General features: G+C 41.5%; 1 protein-coding gene across 2 annotated transcripts; it reads left to right on the top strand.

The window, feature by feature from the left end:
- Positions 1–1,739: 1,739 nt before the first annotated feature.
- On the top strand, positions 1,740–19,512 carry ABHD13 (abhydrolase domain containing 13). 2 transcript variants are annotated; one of them, XM_045081328.1, is made up of 2 exons: positions 1,740–2,021; positions 16,679–19,512. In XM_045081328.1, the coding sequence occupies exon 2, from the start codon at positions 16,699–16,701 to the stop codon at positions 17,710–17,712; it is 1,014 nt and encodes a 337-aa protein (XP_044937263.1). In that variant the 5' UTR covers positions 1,740–2,021; positions 16,679–16,698; the 3' UTR covers positions 17,713–19,512. The 2 variants fall into 2 exon arrangements, with proteins under 2 accessions (XP_044937263.1, XP_004746104.1); XM_004746047.3 differs by lacking the exon at positions 1,740–2,021 and adding an exon at positions 7,441–7,464.
- The last annotated feature ends 5,437 nt before the right edge of the window (positions 19,513–24,949 follow it).

Below are 24,949 nucleotides of genomic sequence, written 5' to 3'. Positions count from 1 at the left end.
CCACCCAAAATGTCTGCGGTTTCCTTTAAATGGAAAAATAAGCTTTTTGCAAAATTGCCTAAGGCTGTCCTTTCCTATTTGTTTCTCAAGATGGTACAACTTTGGTGTGAGTTCTTGTCTCTTCGTCCAGAAATAATATGTAACTCATGCAAATACATAACATATAATTCTTAATACAAACATAAAGAATTGCATGTCCAGAAATCAACTATGGACTCTTCTAGTATCTGTTCGAGGATTCCAAATAAAAGTACTGGGCAAACCCTTATTCAGCACGGATACAGTAACTGTGCTAGGCATGCAAGATTGAGAGAAAACAAACTCAGTCCTTATGTTGCAGGAGCTGTTGATTTCTACCAGTGTTTTGTTACGGGTTGTCTCCTTTCATGGAGAATTGAGAAATTATCCATGACGATGGGGAAACAACCTTTATAATTATTCAACTTAATTATCAACTTGTTTTGGAGTAGCACCCAACAGTGTTGGTAGAGGACCCCCCCCACAGTTGCCCATCTTAGGAAAGGGCATTTGTCTGTGCACATTTGCACCTTGTTCAGCATCTACTGAGCTCCTAAAATGTCAGAGTTTTCACTTTATATTTTTCATACAAGAGAAGAGCCAAGGATTATGAAACCAAACTCCAAATTAATTCAAATCTTAGTCTCCATTTCAGCATGATATTTTAGCCTTTCTAATGCTTGGTTCAAAGATAATCAGGGGTTTTTCATCAAGTATTTTCTAGAGGTGCTGTGATTATTACTTTATTTATGTTAGTGGTCTCCCTTAGTGCCTGGCATTATTGGTGCCAAATAACAAGAAGCTATTATCAGAGCCTTGACCTGGAGCTCTCCATCTGATGGAGGATACATGTTGGTCTGTTGTTTTTAAATATGAAATATCCTTTGTATATATAAAATAGGGCACGGAGAATGGGGAATGATTGAGGGAGAGGGACAGATTCTGTAGAAAACCAATTGAGTGCCTAGAAGGGCTGATAGTGAAGCTAATTTGGGATGCCTGGGTAGCTCCGTGGGTTAAGCCTCTGGCTCTTGGTTTCAGCTGACGTCATGATCTCAGGGTGGTGAGATGGAGCCCTGAGGTGGGCTCCATGCTCTGCAGGGAGTCGGCTTGAGATTCTCTCTCTGTCCCTCACCCTACTTACGCTCCCTCTCAAAATAAACAAAATCTTAAAAAAAGAAAAAGAGCAAATCTAATGAAACACCAGCTTTAAGGGCCCATTTGTGCAGCCACTTCCCAGGACTTGGGCTCTCGCATGTTCCTCTGGTCTTGTGCTTTTGTAAAATTTGCAAAAATAAGATAAAGTTTGTATTCTTTTTCTTTGAAAGGCCCTCTAGGGTCCCCAGGTTCAGGCCTCTGATAGAGGCAGGAGAGGGCAGGGCTGCGAGAAACCGAAACAACGTGAGCTATGCACGCCTTTTAAGTACTTGGGGGAACGCACTCTACTACCCGGTAACTCTACCAGGCAGACACGCTTTCTTATGTAATTAATGCTTATTTGTGCGCACGCTTAGACTGTGTCCTGAAGGGAAGTCTGGTGCGTTACCAACACTCACCCTGAGGTCCTCGGATGAGGCTGGAAGGCCTCCAGGGACCCCGGGCGCAGAAGCCACCGGGGAGCGACCCGCGAGCTCCCGCACGCCGCGGGCCGGGCTCCAAGGTATCTTGTCCGTGCGGGCCACCGTCGCGGGGACTCCCCCGACTGCGGTTTGTGCGCATGCCCGGGAGGGCGGGTCGGGTTCCCAGTCGGGGGAGGAAGGCGGAGAGGAGAGCAGGTGATGTGGGAGCCGGCGGGGACATTTGCCGGCGACACCGAGCGTGGGCCGGAAGTGGAGGAGCCGAGAGCGGCGCCGCAAGCGCTCCGGGCTCGACCGTGGCGACGGCGGCGGCCCCGCGGCTGGCGGAGGACGATGAGGAGCGACGGAAGCCGCGCGGGGGGACGCTGCTGCGCGGCGCCGGGTTCCGAGTCCGCGGCCGACTGCGCAGCCTGCGAGCGGGTCTAAGTAAGTGCGGGGCGCGGCCGCCGGGCCCGGGGCGCTCCCGCCGGGGCAGGGTCGCGGGGGGCGGCCGGCGGGGCCTCCCCGGGGCTGCGCGACGCGGGCGCGCCGTGACCGACGGCCCCGGGTGCCGGGCGGCGACCGGCCCCGGAGCCGGTGTCCGAACCCGCGCCGCGGCGCTCCCAGCGGCGCCCCGGGACCGGTACTGGGGGACCGCGGCGCCCCGCCCCCACCCCGGCCTCCCCCGCCCCGAGGCGCCGCGCGCCGGAAGGTCGCCGGCTGCTGGGGCGCGGGGACCCGCGGCTGCACGCGGGCAAGTTTCGGGGCGTCGGGGAAGCCGCGCGAGCGCACCCGGCGCGGCCGGAGCCCGTCGTGCTGCGGCTCCCCGCGGCGTTTCTTATTGTGCAAAACGCATCCGCGCTGTGCCTGCCCCGGTGTCCTGACCCCGCAGCCCCGGTGGCTCTGCGGCCGCTCGACGGAGCTTTGCCGGGGGCCGGTCGCGGAGTGAGACCCGGAGACCGGACGGGCGGCGAGCTCGGGGTTGGGTCCGCGCGGAGCCCCTCCCGGCTCCGTCCCGCTCGGGGTCGTACTTGTGTGTGTGCGCGCTCACACGCGTCGCGTTTTCTGCGGGAAAGTCCGATTCGTTTCAGGAAGGAGCCGTTGGCCGTTCCCGGGCGCTGTCCTCTCCCCGGGGCCGACCCGGACCCCCGGCTGCTCCGTTCGGTACCTGTGCAGCCTCGCTGCGCGCCCGGCACGGTCTGCCGATAGCGTGGGACCCAGTGGGTGCCGCCCGGGCCTCGCGGACGGCCCGCCGGTGCGAGACCGGTGCCCGGCCCTGCTGCGGCAGCCAGTGCCCCGTCCGCGTGCGGGCGCAGAGCGTGGGGCGGGCGCCCCGGGCCAGGGCCAGGGCCAGGGAAGGCTTTCTGAAGGAGCTGCTACCCGAGCTGGGTTTTGACAGAACAAGTAGGGCATTGCCCGAGTTATTTCCTGTGCGCAAGGACTCAGGTATTCTCCGGTGAGTCGTACCCATTATTTAATGCAAGTCTAGCAGGACCTGTAGCTGTGCTTAACTTTCACTCACCCGGCTCTGGTGGATCATAAATCACTTTAAATTTTGTTTTGTAGAAGCAGCTGCAATAACACACTACCTATTACATTGATCCCAGCAGTGTTTCAATTACACGTTTCATCTCGCCCTTATCTGTGCGGAAACATGCATTTAGAGAAGCTAAGTGAGTGGACGAAAGTCACCCAGGTAATAACAGACCAAGCTGGAAAACGTCTCTTTCCACTGCGTGGCACTGCCGCCCATTGGTCGTTGATCTGAGATGGTGCCTGTAAGGCAGCTCCTGGCTGTCTCTACCTCCCCATCCTGTGGCCCACATGCTTTCTCAGACACACCTCCAGCCCCTTTGCCCTCTGAGTGACAGCATTTAGGAACCAAGTTGTTCTGGGTTAACAGTATCACTTAGAGATAGGTTTTCCTATGATCGCCCGTCTCTTGTTTCTCATCTCAGGGGAATCTATTCCTGTGTCTCTGTCTTTCACTCATTTAGGACTCAGTGATAACTCAGATTCTAAAAATCTTTCTAGTTCTTGTTTAATCACCCCAGGAAGGCCTGAGGCCCATAGATGCCCTTCTTAAATTGAGACCAAAAGAGTTTCTAGTTTTTCTAATTCTTCTAATTAAGATGATTTTCCCTCAAATGATACACTTCATAATGAATTGTTATATTTTGTTACCTTTTCTAATATGTCTTAACTCCTACAGCAGTACGTTCTAAAGTTGCAGAGGTGTATTTCTAGCGCTTGAACTAAATGCATTAATGAGGTAGCCTGAGAATCATTAGAAGAAAATAATTTTTAAGTTTCATCCATCTAGTTAATATAAAGTGGCTAGAACTGTACCCGCTTCATAAGTTGGAAGTGTTTTGAAGTTCGTTATCAGTCTTAATTTAACATTACTATTTGCATTTTTAGCCTTTGTGAATCTTTTTAAACAATTTTCTTCCTTGTAGCTATTTATAATCTCAGAACAAACTGTGATTGGCTTGCATAGTGACAATAATCTGTCATCTTTGTTCTGTCAGAGTTGACTGTATTTGCCAAGTCTCTCATGTTACAAGTAAAGCCGAAGCACACACATGCTCTCCGTGTGGCTGTTGGTACATGTGTCTGAGGTTTCTGCTCAGGCGGGTTTAAATCCCAGTTCAGAGCGCGCTCTGAACGATTCGGTTCCTATCCAGCATTTCTGTAGGCCGTTGTTGTTCATTTGTCCCCGAGGACTATTAATACCCCCTTTTTCATTATTGATGACATGTGGGTACCCATTAGGGAAGTAGATAATTCATTGTGTGGTGTCTCCCGCACACTGATAGCTGCTTGTGTTTCCACGTCCGCTGTGCGGCTGCCATGGTTTCTTCGCTTCTCCCTGCTTAGCAGAGAAGGAGATACGTTGATGTAGGAGGGTTGAACCCGAGTGCTGTGGTACTTGAAATGTGATTGGAAACTGAATTCCCTCAGAGTAGCTGATGAGCAGCCTGGGACCCTCCTGTCCCTTGTGATCTGGCCGTTAACAATGACGCATGGATTTGATGTCTGTGGTTTCCAGCCTTCACGTGAACCCATTCTGTCACTTGGAGGTATGCTTGTTAACAAATGATGAGTTTTTATTTTTAAACAAGCTGTTCCCAAAATTACCAGTTTGAGATAGACTTAGGGGCCTTTAAAAATAATAGTACATTCATGATTGAGGACTTTCTCCATGGCATGTGTGTAATTGGTGACCCTTCAGTCAGTCTCAGGGGGAATTTCTCTTTCACGGACTGGTAAACATCTTCTGTACTTTTCAAAGATCTTGGACTGTTGGCAGAATCAGTAAATCACTACACACTGTATAATACAATGTAAGCACTCGCAATTAAAATAATCAAGATAGTTAGCATTTACTTTTTTGTATGAGAATTCCAACTTTTATTAAAATATGATTTTAAGTACGATTGAAAGAATAACATATTTGTCTGATCTACTCTGCTATTGAGGCAGTGATAATTAAAATGTATTCATTCCCATAATTTAAGTTTTAGTTCTTGATTTATTTAAGTTTTCTTTATGATTTGGGGATAAAATATAGCTGGATAGATAACTGATCTGAATAGATTACAGACTTCAGAGGGAAGTGATAATATCTCTTGGCAAGGAAAAAGTTGATGGTGCTTGTTACTCTAGACTTGAAATTAATCTTTAATGTAGCACTTGCCATCGTGTCATTACTTTTTATTGGAGAGACTAACCTGAGTTCCATTAAGTAAAGCAAAAAACAAGACATTTCAGAGTTCATGAAAACTCATGGTAGTTCCCTGTATATTCCTGACTCTTCTTTCTCCCCTCTCAGTAATCACGTACTCCTAAAACATGCTGTGTTTTATGTGAAGGTTGCTCCGCCAAAGTCATTTTCTACAACTTTAACTCTGTGTGCTTTAAAAATATGTGACTTTGACAGTAGTGGTCTGGGAAGGAGACTAAAAATGTATGATGAATAAAATACCTCACAAACCCTAATTGAAATATAAAATCACTGTGTCTGTGCACATTGGAGATTTCTAGAGACTCATTTTTAATCTTGGTGCATACTTAGCTCACTCACTAACTTTTCAGTTACTCATTAAAGTCATATAACTGGGCCCTCCAACCTTCTACTGTACTAGTTAACAAAGACTATTTATAATCTAGTGCTTATTTTCCAACTCTACCTTTACTTTTTCTCTGTCACCCATAAAATAGAATTTGTGAGATCTTACGGATTATTCAGGTAAGAGCTCCCTTCTTCAAATATGGGAACCAAGACCCAAGGTAAAAAAGTGATATGTGGGAATACCCATTCAGAATGAGTTGCCATATTTAAATGTGGACTTGCGGGGCACCTGGGTGGATCAGTGGGTTAAATGTGAACTTGGCTAGTGATCTGAGAATGTGTGAAGCAAGAGTCACTGGGTACAAGTCTCGCCTGGAGTGACATAGAACTTTTGCCTAGGCAGAAAGTTCTCCCTCCAGAGTTTGCCATCTGTCTTCTAGTTTATGATCCTTGGGAACCTGAAGAATGCTAGGTGTTTTTATTAAAGATATTTCTCTTCCAGAATCTAGCAAGTTTTAGCAACCTGTCTATATTATAAGACACAAAATATTTAAATTACTGTAGTACATTGTTCTTTTGGGGGGGAAGGTTCTGGTTTTATTTTATGTTTTTATTTAATTCCAGTAGAGTTAACATACAGTGTTATATTAGTGTCAGGGATTTTTTTTTTCAGGGGATGCAAAAATAGTTCATTATTCTCAGTCAGCATGATGCAACACATTAACAAAGTGAAGGATAAAAATCATAAGATCATTTCAGCATTCAGAAATACCTTCTGAAAAAATTGGACATCTGATTTCATGATAAAAACTGTCCACAGAGTGGGTATGAGGGATCTATTTCAACATAATGAAGGCCGTACTATGTTAAACTTACAAGTAACATCCTACTCAGTGATGAAAGACTGAATGCTTTTCACCTAAGGACCGGAACGAGCCAAGGAAGTGCTCTTGCCCCACTTTATTCCCCTAGTTCTTGGAAGTCCCAACTGTAGGAATCCACTTCGATGTGGCCCCTGCTCTCCCTTCGTTGTGGAGTTTATTCTGTCAGTCTTCAAGTAGATTTCTGGGGTATTTAGGATGATAGTTATCTAGTTATCTAGTTCTCCCCTATAGTACCTCATTCTTAATCTGAAGGAGTCAAGTTTCTGGAGGAAAAAGACAGTAAGGTTGTATAGTTAGACTCTCCGAAACAGTGGTTTTCAAACTTTCTGGTCTCAGAACCTCTTTACATTGTAAAGAATTATCAAGGATGCCGAAGTGTTTCTTTATATGTGTACTCTAGAGAGAGATATTTACTGTGTTAGAAATTAAAGTTGGGAGTTTTTAACGTATATAACATTTTAAAATGGCAGTAAAAAGTTCATTACGTGTTAATATATTTTTTGTCGAGAGCAGCTGTTTTGAGGAGTATGGCATTGTTTTACATTTCTGTAAATATCTTTAATGTCTGCTTAGCAGAAGGTATATTATCATGTTTCTGTATTTATTCTCCGAAGATAGGTTGTTTTAGGTGAACTGTGTGAAGCAAATCAGGTTCACACAAAACTTGTAAAGAGAAGAGTATTACAGATGTTCTTTGATATTGGTCCGATACTCAACAGGTAGTAGTTTCTTTTTTCTTTTTTTTTTTTTTTTTTAAAGATTTTATTTATTTATTTGACAGAGAGAGATCACAAGTAGGCAGAGAGAGAGGAGGAAGCAGGCTCCCTGCTGAGCAGAGAGCCCGATGCGGGACTCGATCCGAGGACCCTGAGATTGTGACCTGAGCCGAAGGCAGCAGCTTAACCCACTGAGCCACCCAGGCGCCCAACAGGTAGTAGTTTCTTAAGGGCTGGTTACATTGTGGAATCTGAAACTTGGATCAAAGAACTTTTGTCTTTGTTACATTAAAATCCATAGGTTTGTCTTATAATGGACTGTTACTTCTGCTTGATGTGACAGCATTCATTGCTCATTTGGAACATACTTGTTTGCTGTGTTGGGCAGATTCTTTCAAATGTTGGTAATCGAAAAGGTTATCAAATTGCATTTGCTGGTACCATCATTACCGTGGTGCCAGCCGGAAAGCCTCTGAAGTCATGGGAGGCTATTGGCAACTTCACATTCGTTTTCCATAACATGTCTGCAGGCACCGAAGTCTGAATAGCCATAGTTTGTCAGTGATCTTTTTAAGTAAAATTGTTGTCACCTAAAAAAAGCAGCTAGTTCAGCTCTCGACTCTGAATTTCAGTGCAGGGCCCTAGGGTTTTTTGTGTCCTCTCCATTTTGTCACACATTCATCACACAAAATGTTAAAGATGTATACTTATTGGCTATGATATAAGTAAATTAATAATTTTTACGACTTTTTCAGTGACATTCTTAAGTAAAACTGCCTTTTGGCTCCTTTCCTGGAGTTCGTGGGGATAAAGAATGGCACTCCCAGGCTCTTGCCTCTGGGTGGCGCTGCCTTCGTTGTTGCTCAGGCGGCTGCCGTTCTCCCGCAGTGGTTTCCTACAGTTAATGCCGCAGTGAAAAGGCAAATCGTGTCTTAGTGCCATTATAACATGGATCTTGAAGATACCTCAGAAGGGTCTTGTGGCCCTTAGGACTGTGCAGTGCAGCCACTGGCGTAGAAAGGTCTGAGGCCTAATAAGGACCTTAAAGATCATCCACTTCGACTGCTCTGATTTCCTGGACACTGATTGCCAAGTATTTACTTAGATTATGCTTGAATACTTCTAGTTCCTGAGAACAGTTGTGCTCAGTAATAAAAATAAGTGGCATAGATAGCCATTTGATGGCAAGTAAGAGAAATCCTTAAACGTGGAGTTGTGCTTTGTCCTGTTTTTAAAAGTTTGCGTAAATCTCCACTTGGTTTCTGTAAGTAACCAAGCATGTTGAAATGTAGAGATTACTCAAATTCTGTTGTAAAGGACACATAGTTGCTGTATTTAAGGGCAGTTGTGATCTTTGATTGTCTTCGTGTCCTCTGTGATTAGATCGGTGGATGTTAGACATGTGCTGTGACGCGTGCCCCTGAGTAGATCGTGAGTCACTTGAGAGTCACATGAGGTAGGATCTGCATGTATTTGTGGCGTTGTCTTTCATCTTCAAGTAGCAGGTAGGATGCCCTGGAATCTGCCGGGCCTGGGAAACCAACTCTGGGTCCGCTCCAGGGGCCTGGGCTGGCTTTGAGAACCTCTACGGGGGTTTGTGCTTGTGTTCTGAGGACTCGTGTCATTGACCAGGGGCGTTACTTTGGTACTGGTCTCTCTCTCTCTTTTTTTTTTTTTTTTGAGCATCAACTTAGACAATATTTATTTAAATAAAATGGAACCATTTGCAGTTCTCCCAAGTGCATATAAACGAGGGAGCGCCTGAGGTGACTAATGGAGGTCAGGTGAGCGCTCCTGTCACCGGCTCCGTGACTTATACCCGCTCACGCTGCAGCCAACGTGATGGTTCTGACAGCTTCACGGCTTCAGATCGTTTTTATTTTTAGTCTTAAATTGGTGACTGTGTACTCAGGACGGTCTAACATTTACAAACCTGAAGCACATGGAGCACTAAAGGTGAATAGAACAAGTTAATGAGGACCATACATTCTCCAGGGGATCATCCCAGGTCTGGGGCTTCTGTTCCTGATTAAAGTGCTTCTGTAGTACATCAGGATGTGGCTGGTACTTCAAAACTGTTCTTTTAAAAGGAAAATGATCGTATCTACTTTATCTAAACATTATAATAAAAATTAGTAGTGCTTCTAACAGATTTTTTTTTAAAGATTTTTATTTGAGGGAGAGCGAGCTCCTGCAGGGGCGGAGGCGGAGGGAGAGGGAGAGAAGCAGACTCCCTGCTGAGCTGGGAGCCTGACTTGGGGCTCGGTCTCCTGACCCTGCATCAAAATCAAGAGTTGGGGAGCCTGCTTCCTCCTCTCTCTCCCTGCCTGCCTCTCTGCCTACTTGTGATCTCTGTCTGTCAAATAAATAAATAAAATCTTAAAAAAAAAAAAATCAAGAGTTGGCCACTTCATCGACTGAGCCACCCAGGCGCCCCTCAATAGATCATTTCTTGAGAAGTGCGTAGTAATATCCGTTTGATGACTCTGATCACTTCATCTAAATAAAAAGCACGAGATTATTTTTAATGTTGACTTTTTTCATTCAAAGTTAAGACCTGTGCATGTTCTAATGATGTGCTCATTTTTTGAAACTGTCACACATTAATTAAATTTTAGTTTACACGTTATTATATATTGAACTCCAGGATTTCACCTGTGTTTTTTAAAAAAGTTATTTGTTTGCACACCATGTGTTTTTTTGTTTGTTTGTTTGTTTGTTTTTAGTAATTGACAATAAAACATACAAAATGTGAGGGGAGGAGAAAGGATGTGGTTGTTTGTAGATACGTTTGAGGTGTCAGTGAGCATCAGATACTCAGGGAATAGATAAATTGAGATTGGAGATGCAGTAGACACAGAGAATTGAAGTAAGTTATACACAAGTGTGATAGTTTGAGCCATGAGAGAGAATGAGATCGCTGAGGGAGGGGAAGTAGATAAATGGACAGGACCTGGGAAGATTCCGACTTTTAGGGGTGTAGCAGAGGGAGGAACATGGGATTTGGGTATACTGGAAGCCAAGGAGGAGTCAGTGTCTAGTGCTGCTGAGGATTGTGGTGTTGCAGTGTGAATTGAGAAAAATCCATTGGATTTATTAGTAAATGAGGTTTACTTTTTTTTAAATTTTTTATTTTTTATTAACATATAATGTATTATTAGCCCCAAGGGTACAGGTCTGTGAATCGCCAGGTTTATACACTTCACAGCACTCACCATAGCACATACCCTCCCCAATGTCATAACCCAACCACCCCTCTCCCTACCCCCTCTCCCCAGCAACCCTCAGTTTGTTTTTTGAGATTAAGAGTCTCTGATGGGGCGCCTGGGTGGCTCAGTGGGTTAAGCTGCTGCCTTCGGCTCAGGTCATGATCTCAGGGTCCTGGGATCGAGTCCCGCATCGGGCTCTCTGCTCAGCGGGGAGCCTGCTTCCTCCTCTCTCTCTCTGCCTGCCTCTCTGCCTACTTGTGATTTCTCTCTGTCAAATAAATAAATAAAATCTTAAAAAAAAAAAAAGAGTCTCTGATGATTTGTCTCCCTCCCGATACCGTCTTGTTTCATTTTTCCTTCCTTACCCACCAAAGCCCCCCATGTTGCCTCTCAAATCCTTCTTATCAGGGAGATCATATGATAATTGTCTTTCTCTGATTGACTTATTTTGCTCAGCATAATACCCTCTAGTTCCATCCACATCCTTGCAGACGGCAAGATTGCATTCTTTTGATGCCTACATAGTATTCCACTGTATACACCACATCTTTATCCATTCATCTGCTGATGGACATCTAGATTCTTTCTATAGTTTGGCTATTGTGGACATTGCTGCTATGACCCTTTGGGTGCACGTGCCCCTTCAGATCACTACATTTGTATCTTTAGGGTCAATTGCCAGGTCGTAGGGTAGCTCTATTTTCAACTTTTTGAAGAACCTCCATGCTGTTTTCTAGAGTGGTTGCATCAGTTTGCATCCCCACTGACAGTGCTCTGCATCCTCGCTAGCATCTGTCCTTTCCTGACAATTTTAGCCATTCTGACTGGTGTGAGGTGGTGTGAGGTTTACTTTTTATGAGAGATCGTGGTGAAGGTTCATGCACCAGGTTCTTAGACACTAAGTAGAGAGTTTTTGGAGTGGTTAAAGCCACAGGTAGACGAATTTGAGAGACATTTGACATGTGAGACCTTGTGTGATAGCATAGCAAGAGCAGAACTGAGAAATGGGAATAAGTCAGATATTTAAATGTGGGCATAAGGTTAAAACATAATAATGTAGAAGCATGGAAGATGAGAAGATACTGGTTGACTGAGTTTCTGTTATCTGTAGGTCTGATGCTCTTTCCCTCTCAGCAACCCTTCTAGTTCGTATAAACTTTGGTTTAACTTTGCATATATAATCTCATCATCTTTCTTGGTTGTTCAGTATACGAAGGTGATATCAGCAAATGCATTTGAGCATACAGAAGAACCTGGCAGATAATGCATCTCTTTTGGCAACACATTTCGTAAATTTAGCATCACATTTCATAAATGTTTTGCCCCATAGATGCCCCCATAAAATGTACAGTCGCCTTGTTTATTGTCCATGACCGGCAGCAGTGGTCTTGGGTTCAACTGGATATTCACGCTCAAGACCTGAGAGGCCATACCTGTCTTTCCCCTTTTTGAAAGATAGAGGATACAAACGCAGCACGTCAGCATCAGGTGCATTGGTCCCCAGTAATAGCTAAGGTTAGAGGAAAGGTGACGTGGGCGGGAGCACGTGCCACCCTGACTTAGCGGCTTCCTGCTCCGTGGGAGAGAGTATCTTCTGTAACAGCACCAGGACATCGCATCCAGGTGCAAAGAGCACACCAGTTCCAAGTCCAGTCCCCACGGAGAGAAGGCTTTCTTTTTGATTCCTACGGGACATGTGTAGCCCTACTCAGTGTTTGCTCAATCCAGGTGTAGCTCACCACTAGGGGTCAAGTTTACCACACAAAATGTTGCTTTGAAAAAGCTGGCATCCCACCTTCATGAGGTTTCCAGGGAAACAGTACTAGAAGGTTAACCAGAGGTCATTTTTTCATGCTGGAGAAGAGGTTTTGTTAACCCTTTACTCACACTAAGTTATTGACAAAATACGTGGAAAACTTGCGTATCACTAGCTGTATGATCTGTGAAGTGGACTGTATTAGAGGCACTGTTCATTTTCATTGCCTTTCATAACATCTGGGTCTACACGAAGTTGTTTTTACATGCCAGCAGATGGCTCTAGTAATTGTATTTTGCCGATAGTTTTAATACATTTAGGAAATTTAAAAAGTCTTTCCATATATTAGGCTTGCTTGCCTCAATTCTTAAGATCATAGAAGTGTGTGCTCGCTCTCTCTCTGTCAAATAAATAAAATCTTAAAAAAAAAAAAAAAAAAGAGACAGCATACACACTTCAGAGCAGTTTTTATTCACCTGTCCTTAAAGTTGATTTCCATTTGATATTCCTCCAAATGGACTGACTTCGATTCTGTCTTCCACGGTTTAAGAATATAAGTTTATGTTGTTTATCACAAAGTCATTTAGTTAAGGTGACTTTTCAGGACTGCTTTGTGGAAAACTGCAAATTTAATTCCTCTTATTTCTAACCATAAGTAAACTCAAATATGCCATCTTTCTGATGTCCCGTCTTAAATATATATATGTCCAGTGCTCAGAATACAGTTATGTTTCCTCAGAAGTCTAATAAGTTACTGAAACAATCCAGTAATAAGGTATATTACTAGATTGTTCATTCAAAAAATATTTTAGTCTTGAATGTATGTAAAGTGGTGTACTACCCAGTAGGGAATAGAGTAGTGAAAAAGAGAAAGATAGTTCTTAGGCTTATAGATTTAAGTTCAATATTTTATGTTGAAATTAGATATTACAGAGCCTGCTTTAAAAGGATAATTTTTCTAAGTTTGAATAATTGAAAATTGTAACTCTTTTTTCTATGTTTTTTATTTATTTATATATATGAGATAGTGCGGTAGTTTTTGTTTAATTTGAAAATTGGTCAATTCTTGATTATCCAGGATATAGGGGCCCTTATCAAATTTCTAGATTTGCTTGGTACATTCAGATATTGATGCTAATTTGAGTAGAACATGCTTAGGAACATAGTAGTACAGCTAGAAATACGAGTCACAAAAGCAAATACAGTTAACATATTTCTATAGCATTTGTAAATGCTTTTTAAATTAGTTTCATTTGGTAATGTTGACCGGCCTTATATATAGGCATTTTAAAAATTCTCATTCTACTGAAAAAGAAATTTTAGATTGGAAATAAGTGATAAACATAAGATTATTCAGGAAATACATGGTAGAGCAGATTTTTTTTTTTTAAGATTTTATTTATTTATTTGACAGAAATCACAAGTAGATGGAGAGGCAGGCAGAGAGAGAGAGGGAAGCAGGCTCTCCGCTGAGCAGAGAGCCCGATGCGGGACTCGATCCCAGGACTCTGAGATCATGACCTGAGCCGAAGGCAGCGGCTTAACCCACTGAGCCACCCAGGCGCCCGGTAGAGCAGAATTTAAGTGGATGAAATTTTACTGTGTATTTTTCCTACTAAATCTCCAAATAAATGGTACTTTGAGTTACTCCTCTCTCTGATAACTGTCATAAATGATTGGCTCTAACCATGAAAAAGAAAAAATTGTTCACAAAGAAATTTCTTAAATGGTATCTTATTTTCCAAATAGTGCAATGCTCTAATATGTTTGTTTTTTATCTCAAACCCTGTTAATCCTAATCATTACACACACACAAAAGTTTTATTTTGATGTAAAAAGTTAATGCTGGTGTGTTTTTGCATTTCTCCAGTACACCTGTTGGGTACAAATGACAATCATTGGTATCACTTATAATGAAAAGTTTAAGTGGGCCAGATGTGTTTGTTGAGACGTATCCGCTGTGTTGAAGGAATATAGAATAGCTCTGACTGATCTGAGCGCTGTAGATAAATTGCTGTTATAGGTTGTAAAGGCATTGATTGATTACTGATCTGCAAAAAGTTGTCAGATTGAATGTAATTGGATTATTTGGCTGCTATAATGCAACCACTTTCAATCTGGTTTTTAACCAGTTCTTGATATCTGCTGCTCAGGGATTGCTGCTTCTACAATAGTTAAGCTTGAATTTTTCTTTTACCTCACATCCCTGCTTTTCTCTGGCTTACCACGGAGCTCATTGTAATAAAACTTGCTACAACTGGGTGGCAGTGTTGATTTCAGAGAAACTTCAGAAAAATGTCCTGTTGTCGGTATACATTCACAGTCATTTGGATAAGAACTCAAATTTGAAAGTCTGTGTTTAGCGAAGTAGTGTAAAGTAGTGTTTGGTGAGATAATGGTAAAAATCAAATTTGTTAAGTCATCTAACTCATCTTTATAGCCAATCCAATTTAACTTGGTTTTATGATTTTTTTTTTTTTTAGTGTTTAATTCAGTGAATGAAAATGTCACATTTATTAGCTTATGGAATACAGTAAAATTTTAAAAAATCAGTCACTAACATTAGATTCAATAATAACCTCTTTATGGTAGTTTTATTAGTGAGTAAAAGAGAATTTAGTATTTTTTTAAGAAGAAAATATTCAGTGGGGGAAAAGGTCAGTTTCTTTAACAAATGGTGCTGGAAAACTGGATGTCCACATGCAGAAGAATGAAACTGGACCCTATCTTTGACCATAAACAAAAATTAACTCAAAAAGGATTGAGGACTTTTAAGACCTGAAACCATAAAACTCCTAGAGAAAAACCTGGCCATAAGCCTCTGACATCTGTCTCGGCAAAGATTTTTGGATCTGTGACATCAAAAGCAGGGGCAGCAAAAGCACAAAATAAGTAAGTGAGCCTGCATCAAACTAAAAAGCTTCTGCCCAACAAAATGAAAAGACAGCCTACTGAATGAGAGAATATATTTGCAAATTATATATCTGATAAGGGGTTAGTCCCCAAAGTATATAAAGAATTTACACAACTCAGTAGCAGCAAAGCAAACAGTATGAGTATGAAATGGACAGAAGATCTGAATAGACATTTTTCCAAAGAAGACATACAGATGGCCAGTAGGTATATGAAAAGATGTTGAGCATCACTAATTATCAGGGAAATACAAATCAAAAACCACAGTGAGTTATCCTCTCGTTATCTGTCAGAATGGCTGTTACCAAAAGACGAGAAATAAATGTTGGCAATGATGTGGAGAAATGGAAACCCTTGTGCCCTTTTGGTGGGAATGTAAACGGTGCAGCCACTATGAAAGATAATATGGCGGTTCTTCAAAAAATTAAAAATACAACTACCATATGATCTGGCAATTCTGCTTCTGGCTATTTATCCAAAACCACTGACTCAAAAAGATATGTGGACCCACATGTTTATTGCAACATTACTTACAACAGCAAAGATATGGAAACAACCTAAGCGTCCTGTTGGTGGATGGATGGATGGGTAAAGAAAATGTGATACATACAGACAAGGAAAATAAAAAAGAAGGAAGTCTTCCAGTTGTGACAAAATGGATGGACCTGAGAGCATTGTGCTTCCTGAGCTAAGTCAGAGAAAGACCAGAAAAAAACAAACTGCAAAAACTAACCCCTCTCCCACACCCAAAACAAAACAGAACCCCCAAGCCCCAAGTTTAACAGATACGGAGAACAGATTGTTGGTTGCCAGAGTCAGGGATGGATGGAATGGGTGAATGTACAAACTTCCAGTTGTAAAATAAATAGACATGGGGATACAATACACTGTTTGGCAATTATCATTAATACTGTATTGCTTATTTGGAAGTTTTAAGAGAGTAGATCTTAGAAGTTCTCATCACAGGGGGAAAAAAAATTTCCAGTTGTGTGTGGTGACAGATGTTAGCTACTTACTGTCGTGATCATTTCCCAAAATATATAAATACTCTTATTTTGTACACCTGAAAATAATACAGTGTTACATGTCAGACGTCAGTACAAAGAAATTTTTTTTCTCAGCCTACCTGGCTCACTGGTGGGCACACAAGGAGCTTTGGAATCCTGCTGGTTGGCCTCTGGCCTCTTCTGCCTGAGAAGCTGGGAGCACAGCTGTTGACTTACGCCCCCGAGCCTCCCTTCCCTCATATACAAATTTGGGAACATGGCCTCAACCGATTCTTCTGTCAAATCAAGGAGAATGCCTTAATGAAAGTACCAGGCAGTAATTAAGCACTTTTTTAAAAGAGGAGTATCATTTGATAACTCTGTGTTTCATAAATACAGCAGTGGCAGGAGAGAGGAGACTGAGGGGACAGAAGCAGCAGGGGAATCCGGACAGCAGTGGGTGGGCCCTTTGAGGAGTCTCCAGTAGCATAATTTATTATATCGTGAATCTGACTTTTTAAATAACGTATGTCGAATTACTGATTCTCTCTCTCTCTCTCTCTAGGATACTTACGGAGAGTGGCCATGGAAAAGTCCTGGATGCTGTGGAACTTTGTTGAAAGATGGCTAATAGCCTTGGCTTCCTGGTCTTGGGCTCTTTGCCGTATTTCTCTTTTACCTTTGATCGTGACTTTTCATCTGTACGGGGGCATTATCTTACTTTTGTTAATATTCGTATCAATAGCAGGTATTCTATATAAATTCCAGGATGTATTGCTTTATTTTCCAGAACAGCCATCTTCTTCACGCCTTTATGTTCCCATGCCCACTGGGATTCCCCATGAAAACATTTTCATCAGAACCAAAGATGGAGTGCGTCTGAATCTTATTTTGATAAGATACACTGGAGACAATTCGCCCTATTCCCCAACTATAATTTATTTCCATGGAAATGCAGGCAACATAGGTCACAGGTTACCGAATGCGTTGCTTATGTTGGTGAACCTCAAAGTCAATCTTTTGCTTGTTGATTACCGAGGCTATGGGAAGAGTGAAGGAGAAGCCAGCGAGGACGGACTCTGCTTGGACTCCGAGGCCGTCCTGGACTATGTGATGACTAGACCTGACCTTGACAAGACAAAAATTTTCCTTTTCGGCCGTTCCTTGGGAGGAGCCGTGGCTATTCACTTGGCCTCTGAAAATTCACACAGGATTTCAGCCATTATGGTAGAGAACACGTTTCTAAGCATACCGCATATGGCCAGCACTTTATTTTCCTTCTTTCCGATGCGTTACCTTCCTTTGTGGTGCTACAAAAATAAATTCTTGTCCTACAGAAAAATCTCTCAGTGCAGAATGCCTTCTCTTTTCATCTCTGGACTCTCTGACCAGTTAATTCCGCCAGTGATGATGAAGCAACTCTATGAGCTGTCCCCGTCTCGGACTAAGAGATTGGCCATTTTTCCTGACGGGACTCACAACGACACGTGGCAATGCCAGGGCTACTTTCCTGCCCTCGAACAGTTCATCAGAGAAGTCCTCAAAAGTCATTCTCCGGAAGAAATGGCAAAAACTTCCTCTAACGTAACAATCATCTAATGTTGTTTCTTTTGATTCATGCACTGTATTTTAATTTGTGCAGAATGATAAAGAATGTTCCTTCCTAGAAGTGTGTTATGTCTGTACTTGTCTGAAGAGTGACATTAAACTTTGAATGGACTTCAGTGCTCCTCTGAGATGATCCAAATAGTTTTTTACATTTGAAGAACTAGAATTCTTGGGATTCTTTCATACATTTTCATCCAACCTTTCAATGTGGTTATGTACCCATACCTTTAGTTTAATATGCCAGTGTAATAGCATATTGTATTCAAAAGTTTCTTGTTGCCTACGTGGTGTGCCCTGTGTGACACTCGGGTTAATGGCGGGGTGCGGAAGGAGAGTCGTAAGCGAGAAACCTTTGAGTATTCTGCCTTTAGTAAATACCGGGACAATCATGGTAAGCAAACGTAGTCTGTTAACTGCATTCTTCCCCTTACCAGTTAAAATGAAATGCATGATGGTATTTTATTCCTTGAATTATGCAATGCAATGTTTTTAATGTAAATACTACCGGTCATATACCAATGTATATGGTAACCTGGGTCATATCTATTTTTATGTAAACTCTATTTTGTTCTTGGCAAGAAGTGAAATTGAGGCCTGTGTGCAGGTTGCCATTGACTTTTGCTCTGGTGAATGCTGAGATCCAGCTTTTTCTTACAAATAAATGGGACCCCATTTTTTCAATATAAATGTACCGTGTTTTGTTAGGTACAGTCTGGATCATGGCATGTAAAAATAGAAATTTAGAATTTTACTGCAGCTTTGATGTGCATATTTGAACTTTTTAACATTTGTAATTTTGGTGGCAAAGAGAATTTTAGCTTCTGTCAATTTTGTACGTCTACAGCTAAACCATTAATAGCAGTCATAATGACAATTAGAACTTGTTTAAGAATTAAATTAGCAAGTCTTACATTACATGATTGTACATACTATTTTACAGAAATTCCCACATTTGATTTTTTTAAGTCCAGTATCTAGGTATATCTAGCCCACTAAAGTCAAGGTATCATTTATTGGACTTTCTGAAAATAAAAGTTACAAAAACAAAAGCAAAAAAGCTGTTCTTTGGTTTAATGTTCCAGTTGTTACGATAGCATTGAACGACAGTGTCAGGAAGTCTTATTTATTTCTCTCCTACATGTAGGAATGTGGGAGTGAAGGAACTATAGAACTTTTTCTTACAGAACCTACTACCAGATCTAACAATTAAGTGGCTATAAGTGAGAAATAGCATTTAGACATATAGAAGAGTAAGAAAAATCTTACTTAAAAAAAAGAGCCCCTTTAAACTTGCAGGATTTACCTTAAAAAATATAAGCTATGAGGTATTATTGTGCTAAGTTGTTTCAAGTCGTCCTCAAAAATTAGGTGTAATTGAGCTCTGTCCATTACATTACGTCAGCTTTAGCATACCATATTTTGAATATTTCAGCTATATTTATTGGCTTTGTGCAAGTAGCTAGAGCAGAGAAATAATGGGTCAACGTTCTTGACCTTAATTATAAAATCTTTCCATGGAGATAGGGCTAGAAATACTTTGCCAAATAGCATTCTTATTCACTTTATGTCAGTATTCAGAAAAAAATACATTCTAGCAACTGTGATTGCTAAAGGATGCTGTTTTTCTATAAATTACTGTTAGAAAGTCATGCTTTTCTAAAAGTTGGTAATCCATATCGTGGAAGGTGTATTTTTATGTATAAATTCACCACGATTAAAGGATACTTTTCATCTTGTCAGTCATTGCTATGTAGAATGATTATCCTAAATAGTAATGTATTAAAAAGAAAAGAGTTAATACAACAAATGTAGTGTCCTTAGACGTGAGCTCACGTGGCACACCCGAGATGTGTATCATTCTCGGAAGCTTGCAGAGCACTCTGTGTGTGTTCCTGTGATGGCTCCGTCTCCTGCTTGGGGAGGGGCTTTTGGACTTCAGTTGTAAATATTATGCTGATGAAGTATAAAAGCTTTTTCTTCACCAGTGATTTGGTCATATGCTGCTTTTGGTTGTTTGTTTCCTTTTTTAGGGTTTATAAATATTTGTTTTTATTTTCCCTAAAGCTAGGATTTCAAAAGTCCTAAAGTACTTGTGTCCACCCCCACTTTCATTCCCTTGGGATTAAGGGGCATTTCTTCCTGCGGCAGAGGGAAGAGTGTGTTCCGGGTTGTAGTACATCTTTCCTTCCTGGCTTCTGTATTTGAGATGTCCTTAGATGGGGAGAGGGGCCCATGAATCCTCTGGCATCATTTTTTCAAAACATATCGAATCTTGTGGCCAAAACAGTTAGTCTTAATCAGATGTGACTTCTTCATGGGTCACTCCTTCATTTGGACCCATGTCTTAGTGGGAATAGAGGTGTTTCTGCCTTGTGTATTAATTTCTGGCTCGTTTTGGAAGAGCGGCTCTAAGAGATGAGGAATGAATTTTAAGTTATTAAGCTGCTATAGTTTTGGAAATCCTAGGATGATTTTAAATACGGCAAAATACAAATTGTATTTAGATCAAAATTCATGATTTTAAAAGGGATTGTTGGGAGAGGGGTGAATGGCAAAAAATACTAAAAAAGGATTTGCAAAAGATGGGGAGAAGAAATTTGTGACAGGCGAGAGATAAAAGATACTAAATGAATAGAACTAGCTGGAAAGGGAACGTGATCTGGTTCTTGAGTGTAGGTCCAGGAAACGATTGACTGAATAGGTCGGCAAAAAGGATACCTCATGGTGCAAAACAATACATTTGTATGCAAAGCGTCTCTAACCAAGAAACTGACTGGAGCACCTGATGTTGCAAATAACTTTGTAAAATTGATATTTTTACTGAAATGGTATTTTCAGTTTTCTTTTTACTGGGCAACTTAGCTTATTTTTTTCATGATGAGCTGTGGATACTTGGTGATTACCCAAATTCCAGCTTTGGTGATATGTCAGTTACATTCTTGTGTTGAAAATTCATACCACCGGATGCTTTTATATTCATCTTTTATTTTTGTAAGATTTAGTTTGAGGTGGAAATAGGTTTGTTTGGTCAAATTACAGAATGAAGGACACGTTCAGCTTTATATAAATATTCTCACAATCTCAGTTTAAGGACAGTTTTTAGCATTGAGTCCCTTTCTTCCTTAAGGTTGGGAAAAAAATAAGGTAAACTTCTACCTAGGATGTCACAGAAGTCACTTTTAAAATTAGATCATGATTGAGATATACTGAACTCTTGCACTGACCTCCCCTTCTCCGTTTTTCCTATTACGTTTGACAAAATAATGAAGAGAAAAAAAAAAACTGTGAGAAATATTCGTTATAATGCTTTCAGATTATCCACTTAAATTTATGTATTTTCATATCACTCAGGTAAAGTTGGAAATGACAGAGCACAGACATCTATTTTTTAAATCAGTAGGGTAGAAAATGAAGAGCACTTCTGTTTATTTATACTACCATATATGCACATCATCTAAGCTAATCAGAAATAATATATTCATTTATATAGCAAAATGAATGCATTCATCCTAACGACAGTCAACACATTTTTGCCAAAAGGCACAAATATACCTCCATTTATATTTTGTATCTAAAAATGTAGTTTAAAAATAGGACTACGTATAAGAGACACTTTTTACAAAAAGTGCCATATGCACACAATGTAACGGGGATGAGTGTGTGGTGTTCAACATCATTTATGACAGTTTCCGTCAGTACAGTGAATACTGGAAAGTCAAGTTGTTTTTGACTTATTCAAGTATATCCAGGATAAAATAAGTTAACCCAGTTTCATGATGTAAATCATATTTTTGTTATTTGCCATATTTTATTTGAAGCAGTAATACAATTTTATGACTCAGATTTGAATGTTATCGTACACGATGTGCTGGCCATGGCAAGCAAACATTTACATTTGTTTTTTTTTTTTTACAATAAATTTCATTTAGAATATACTTTCTATTTTTCTGTACTGACATATGCAATAAATTGATAACATTAAAAGTTTGATTAATGTCTTAAGATAGTTTGTATTCAGTCTTTTTTTTCCCCCAGTTTTCTATTAACCTAAATTATATAGTAGGACATTAAGGTTTCCTAAGGGTTAAATAAAATTTCTGAATGCATAATGAAATTAATGAATTTTTATTGTTGTAATGGTATGGTTGATAAGTAGAAGTGAGATTTATATTCTCTTCGTATTATCTTCCCACAGAAGACATTTCATGTAGGCTCATAGTAAATATTTTCTTTTTTTTCAAAGGTTTTCTTTTTCTCAGTTTTTTTTTTAAAGATTGTATTTATTTATTTGAGAGAGTCAGAGACCGAGAGCACAAGCAGGGGAAAGGGCAGAGGCAGAGGGAGAAGCAGGCTTCGAGCGGAGCAAGGGGCCCCTTGTGGGGCTCAGTCCCAGCACCCTGGGATCGGGACCTGAGACGGAGGAAGACGTTTCCCCGGCCGAGCCTCCCAGATGCCCCGTGAATATTTTCTCTATAGGAACCGCTGGTGATTGAATAGGCCCCAAAGCATTTGATGAGTTAAATGAATCTGGGAATGAATACATTTTAACTACTGATAGTCCTATTGCCTTCAGATCTCACAAAGTGCTTTCTCACGGGATTCTGGTCCTTTTTCCTCCGTTACTATGGGGTTGGGGGTGTAGGACGATGTAAGATGGCCTGATGCGTGTTCAGTCTTGCAGAGTCTGTATCTTGGTTTCTCTGACAAGAAACTCACACGCTCCAGTAGTGTCAGAACCAGTTGGATGATAACGAAATGCGTGACAGACCATTTTAAACGGCCCCTATGAGTCAGGGTGAGGAGATCCCTTATCGGAGGCCACCGTTCCACTGCAGATGTGGTGGGAGAGGCGATCTCCCGTGTACTTTCCTCAAAGACTGCTGACCTGAATCCGAAGAGAAAGTAGTTTGTTTTTTGTTTTGTTTTTTTTTTTTTAAAGATTTTTTATTTTTATTTGACAGAGAAAGACACAGTGAGAGAGGGAACACAAGCATTGAGAGAGGGGAAGCAGGCTCCCCGCTGAGCAGAGCGCCCGATACGGGGCTCGATCCCAGAACCCTGGGATCATGACCTGAGCCGAAGGCAGACGCTGAACGACTGAGCCACCCAGGCGCCCAAGAAAGTAGTTTAAAAAACTAAGAACTACTCGTTTTTATTTTCAAAAAAGATACCTTCACAGTCCTATTTCCCAACTCTCGCTTTACATCCCGTGACCTGCTGAAAGTCATGGGCAGTTGGATCCAGTTAAAGAATAGAACAGTCACCTTATTAACGAAAAAGGAGGGAAAGACATTTTCTAAACACCTACAAGTGTAAGACCTGCATGTAGGGCGCGTTAATGATCACGGAATTCCCACAGCAAAGCTTTGAGACAATCTCGAGTGATTTACTCGTTAGGAACACTTCCAAACAATGGGCCATAGATCAAAAATTAGGAATGTTACACAATAAGCCACGTTTTCCCAGAGCATTTATTTGTGTTTCTGTGGAAGATCTAGAGGTTAACCTTACTAAGACTTCTCATTCTCTCTTTCAGCCCTTGATAGATAAGCAAACTCAAAAGAAATAGGGACGTCAGTCTCCAGGTTGCGCCACAGATGCTGTGACACCGATCTCCCAGTGTATTTCCCTAGCCCCGCCACACGGGTCCCTGACATTACTTTATAACAGCTAGCACTTTTCCTGAATGATTGCGACATACTAAGTATTGTTCTGACTCCTGTTTGACATTTAGTTCTTGATCACTAAACAGTGAACTGGTTTCTGACTTGGCTGATCTCACTCCTTGGTCTTTGTCCTGTTTTAACTTGCAAAAACAGCTCCACACCTTTCCCTATCAAAGGGCACTTCGTGACTGCATTTCTCATTAGATCAGAGTCAGACTTCTTGGTCTGTAGGGTCCTTTACAAGGTGATCTTAACCTTCTAAAAAGTGGCTACTCTTTCGTGAATCAAACTCGTTTCTCTACTACGCACTTATGCCCTGTGCGTCAACCTGTACATCCAATGTCCTCTCACCTTGCTGAGCTCCCACACCCATCACCCAAATCCATGGTAGCTTTAGGAACAGTGTCTCCTCTTTCTGAAGATTATGGCACTCACTGCCTTTTGTAGTTTGGTAGTTGATTATATTCAATTCGGTTCTTTTTTAAACACACTGTCTCGTTTCCTGTTTGTATGTCTTGGCTTCGCAGTAAATCAAGGTGCGGCAGCCTGCATGCGATTTCTCTCTGTCTGACATAGTGCCTAGCACCGTGCTAAGCACCTTGTAGTGCTGAGTGTGTTTTCCATGTGGCGTGTGCTCACTGAAATTGGTCCACGCTTTTCCTTCTCTAAGAACAAAGAAGATGCACAAAGGCAATTAATGTAACATTGTATATTTCTTAAAGGTTTAGATTTAGAATAGCAACAAGTGAAGGTAAACACACACACACACACACACGCACACACACACTCCCTAGCCCGTCATCAACGTAGAAACATCAGAAGCTGCCTGTGTGATTAGATCACCCTTCAGAGGTGGGCAGGGGAGCGATTATGCAGGACATGTGACACTTGCAGGATCTAACTTCAGCTGAGCAGAGGAAAGAGGCAGAGATGAAAACACACTTAAAAAGAGACCGCACAGAAGGAGGGTATGGAACAGAGATCAGACGTGATCACTAAGCCTGGCCGTAAATAGAGCTGATACAGGACTGCAGTGTTAGCAGGCACACCAGCGGAAGGCCACAGGACCCCTTGTCACGGGATCTCTCTTCTGGGTGATAGAGATTATGTCCCAGTTTTGTTATCTTCCATTTATTTTTAATCATGTACTTGTAATTCACTTTTTAAAAAAAATCTATCATGATCCCTATAGCCATTTAAAAAAAAAAATAAGGTATGCATTTAATGTGGCATATTGGTATTTTTTGTGGCCTTAATTCCAGGACATATGTTTTAGGAGTTCCAGGCTCCTCTGTAGCCATCCTGCAGGCAGGCCTCTGAACACAGGATGGACTGAGTTAGGGGAGAGCCCAGGGGCAAGTTCAGCATCTCTGGAGCAGTTGGTAAACAGTTGTCATTCTCACTTAAAGCAGACCTGAAGTTGAATGACAACTGTTGTAGTATTGTTAAAATCCCTTCTAGTCTTGTACTGTATTTCACCATTATCTGTTATTTGGGCTTCCAGCATTTTCCTCGTTAATGTGAATTACAGACCCACAAACATCAAGCAGACTAAACTTGGT

Source organism: Mustela putorius, unplaced genomic scaffold (assembly GCF_011764305.1).
Source record: "Mustela putorius furo isolate JIRA1106 unplaced genomic scaffold, ASM1176430v1.1 tig00000551_pilon_pilon_pilon, whole genome shotgun sequence".
NCBI classification, from domain to species: domain Eukaryota; kingdom Metazoa; phylum Chordata; class Mammalia; order Carnivora; family Mustelidae; genus Mustela; species Mustela putorius.
This window is presented reverse-complemented; position numbering and strand designations above follow the sequence as displayed.

Bases quoted from the DNA above. Each gene is read 5' to 3' on its own strand.
- ABHD13 (XM_045081328.1), top strand. From the start codon at position 16,699: ATGGAAAAGTCCTGGATGCTGTGGAACTTTGTTGAAAGATGGCTAATA.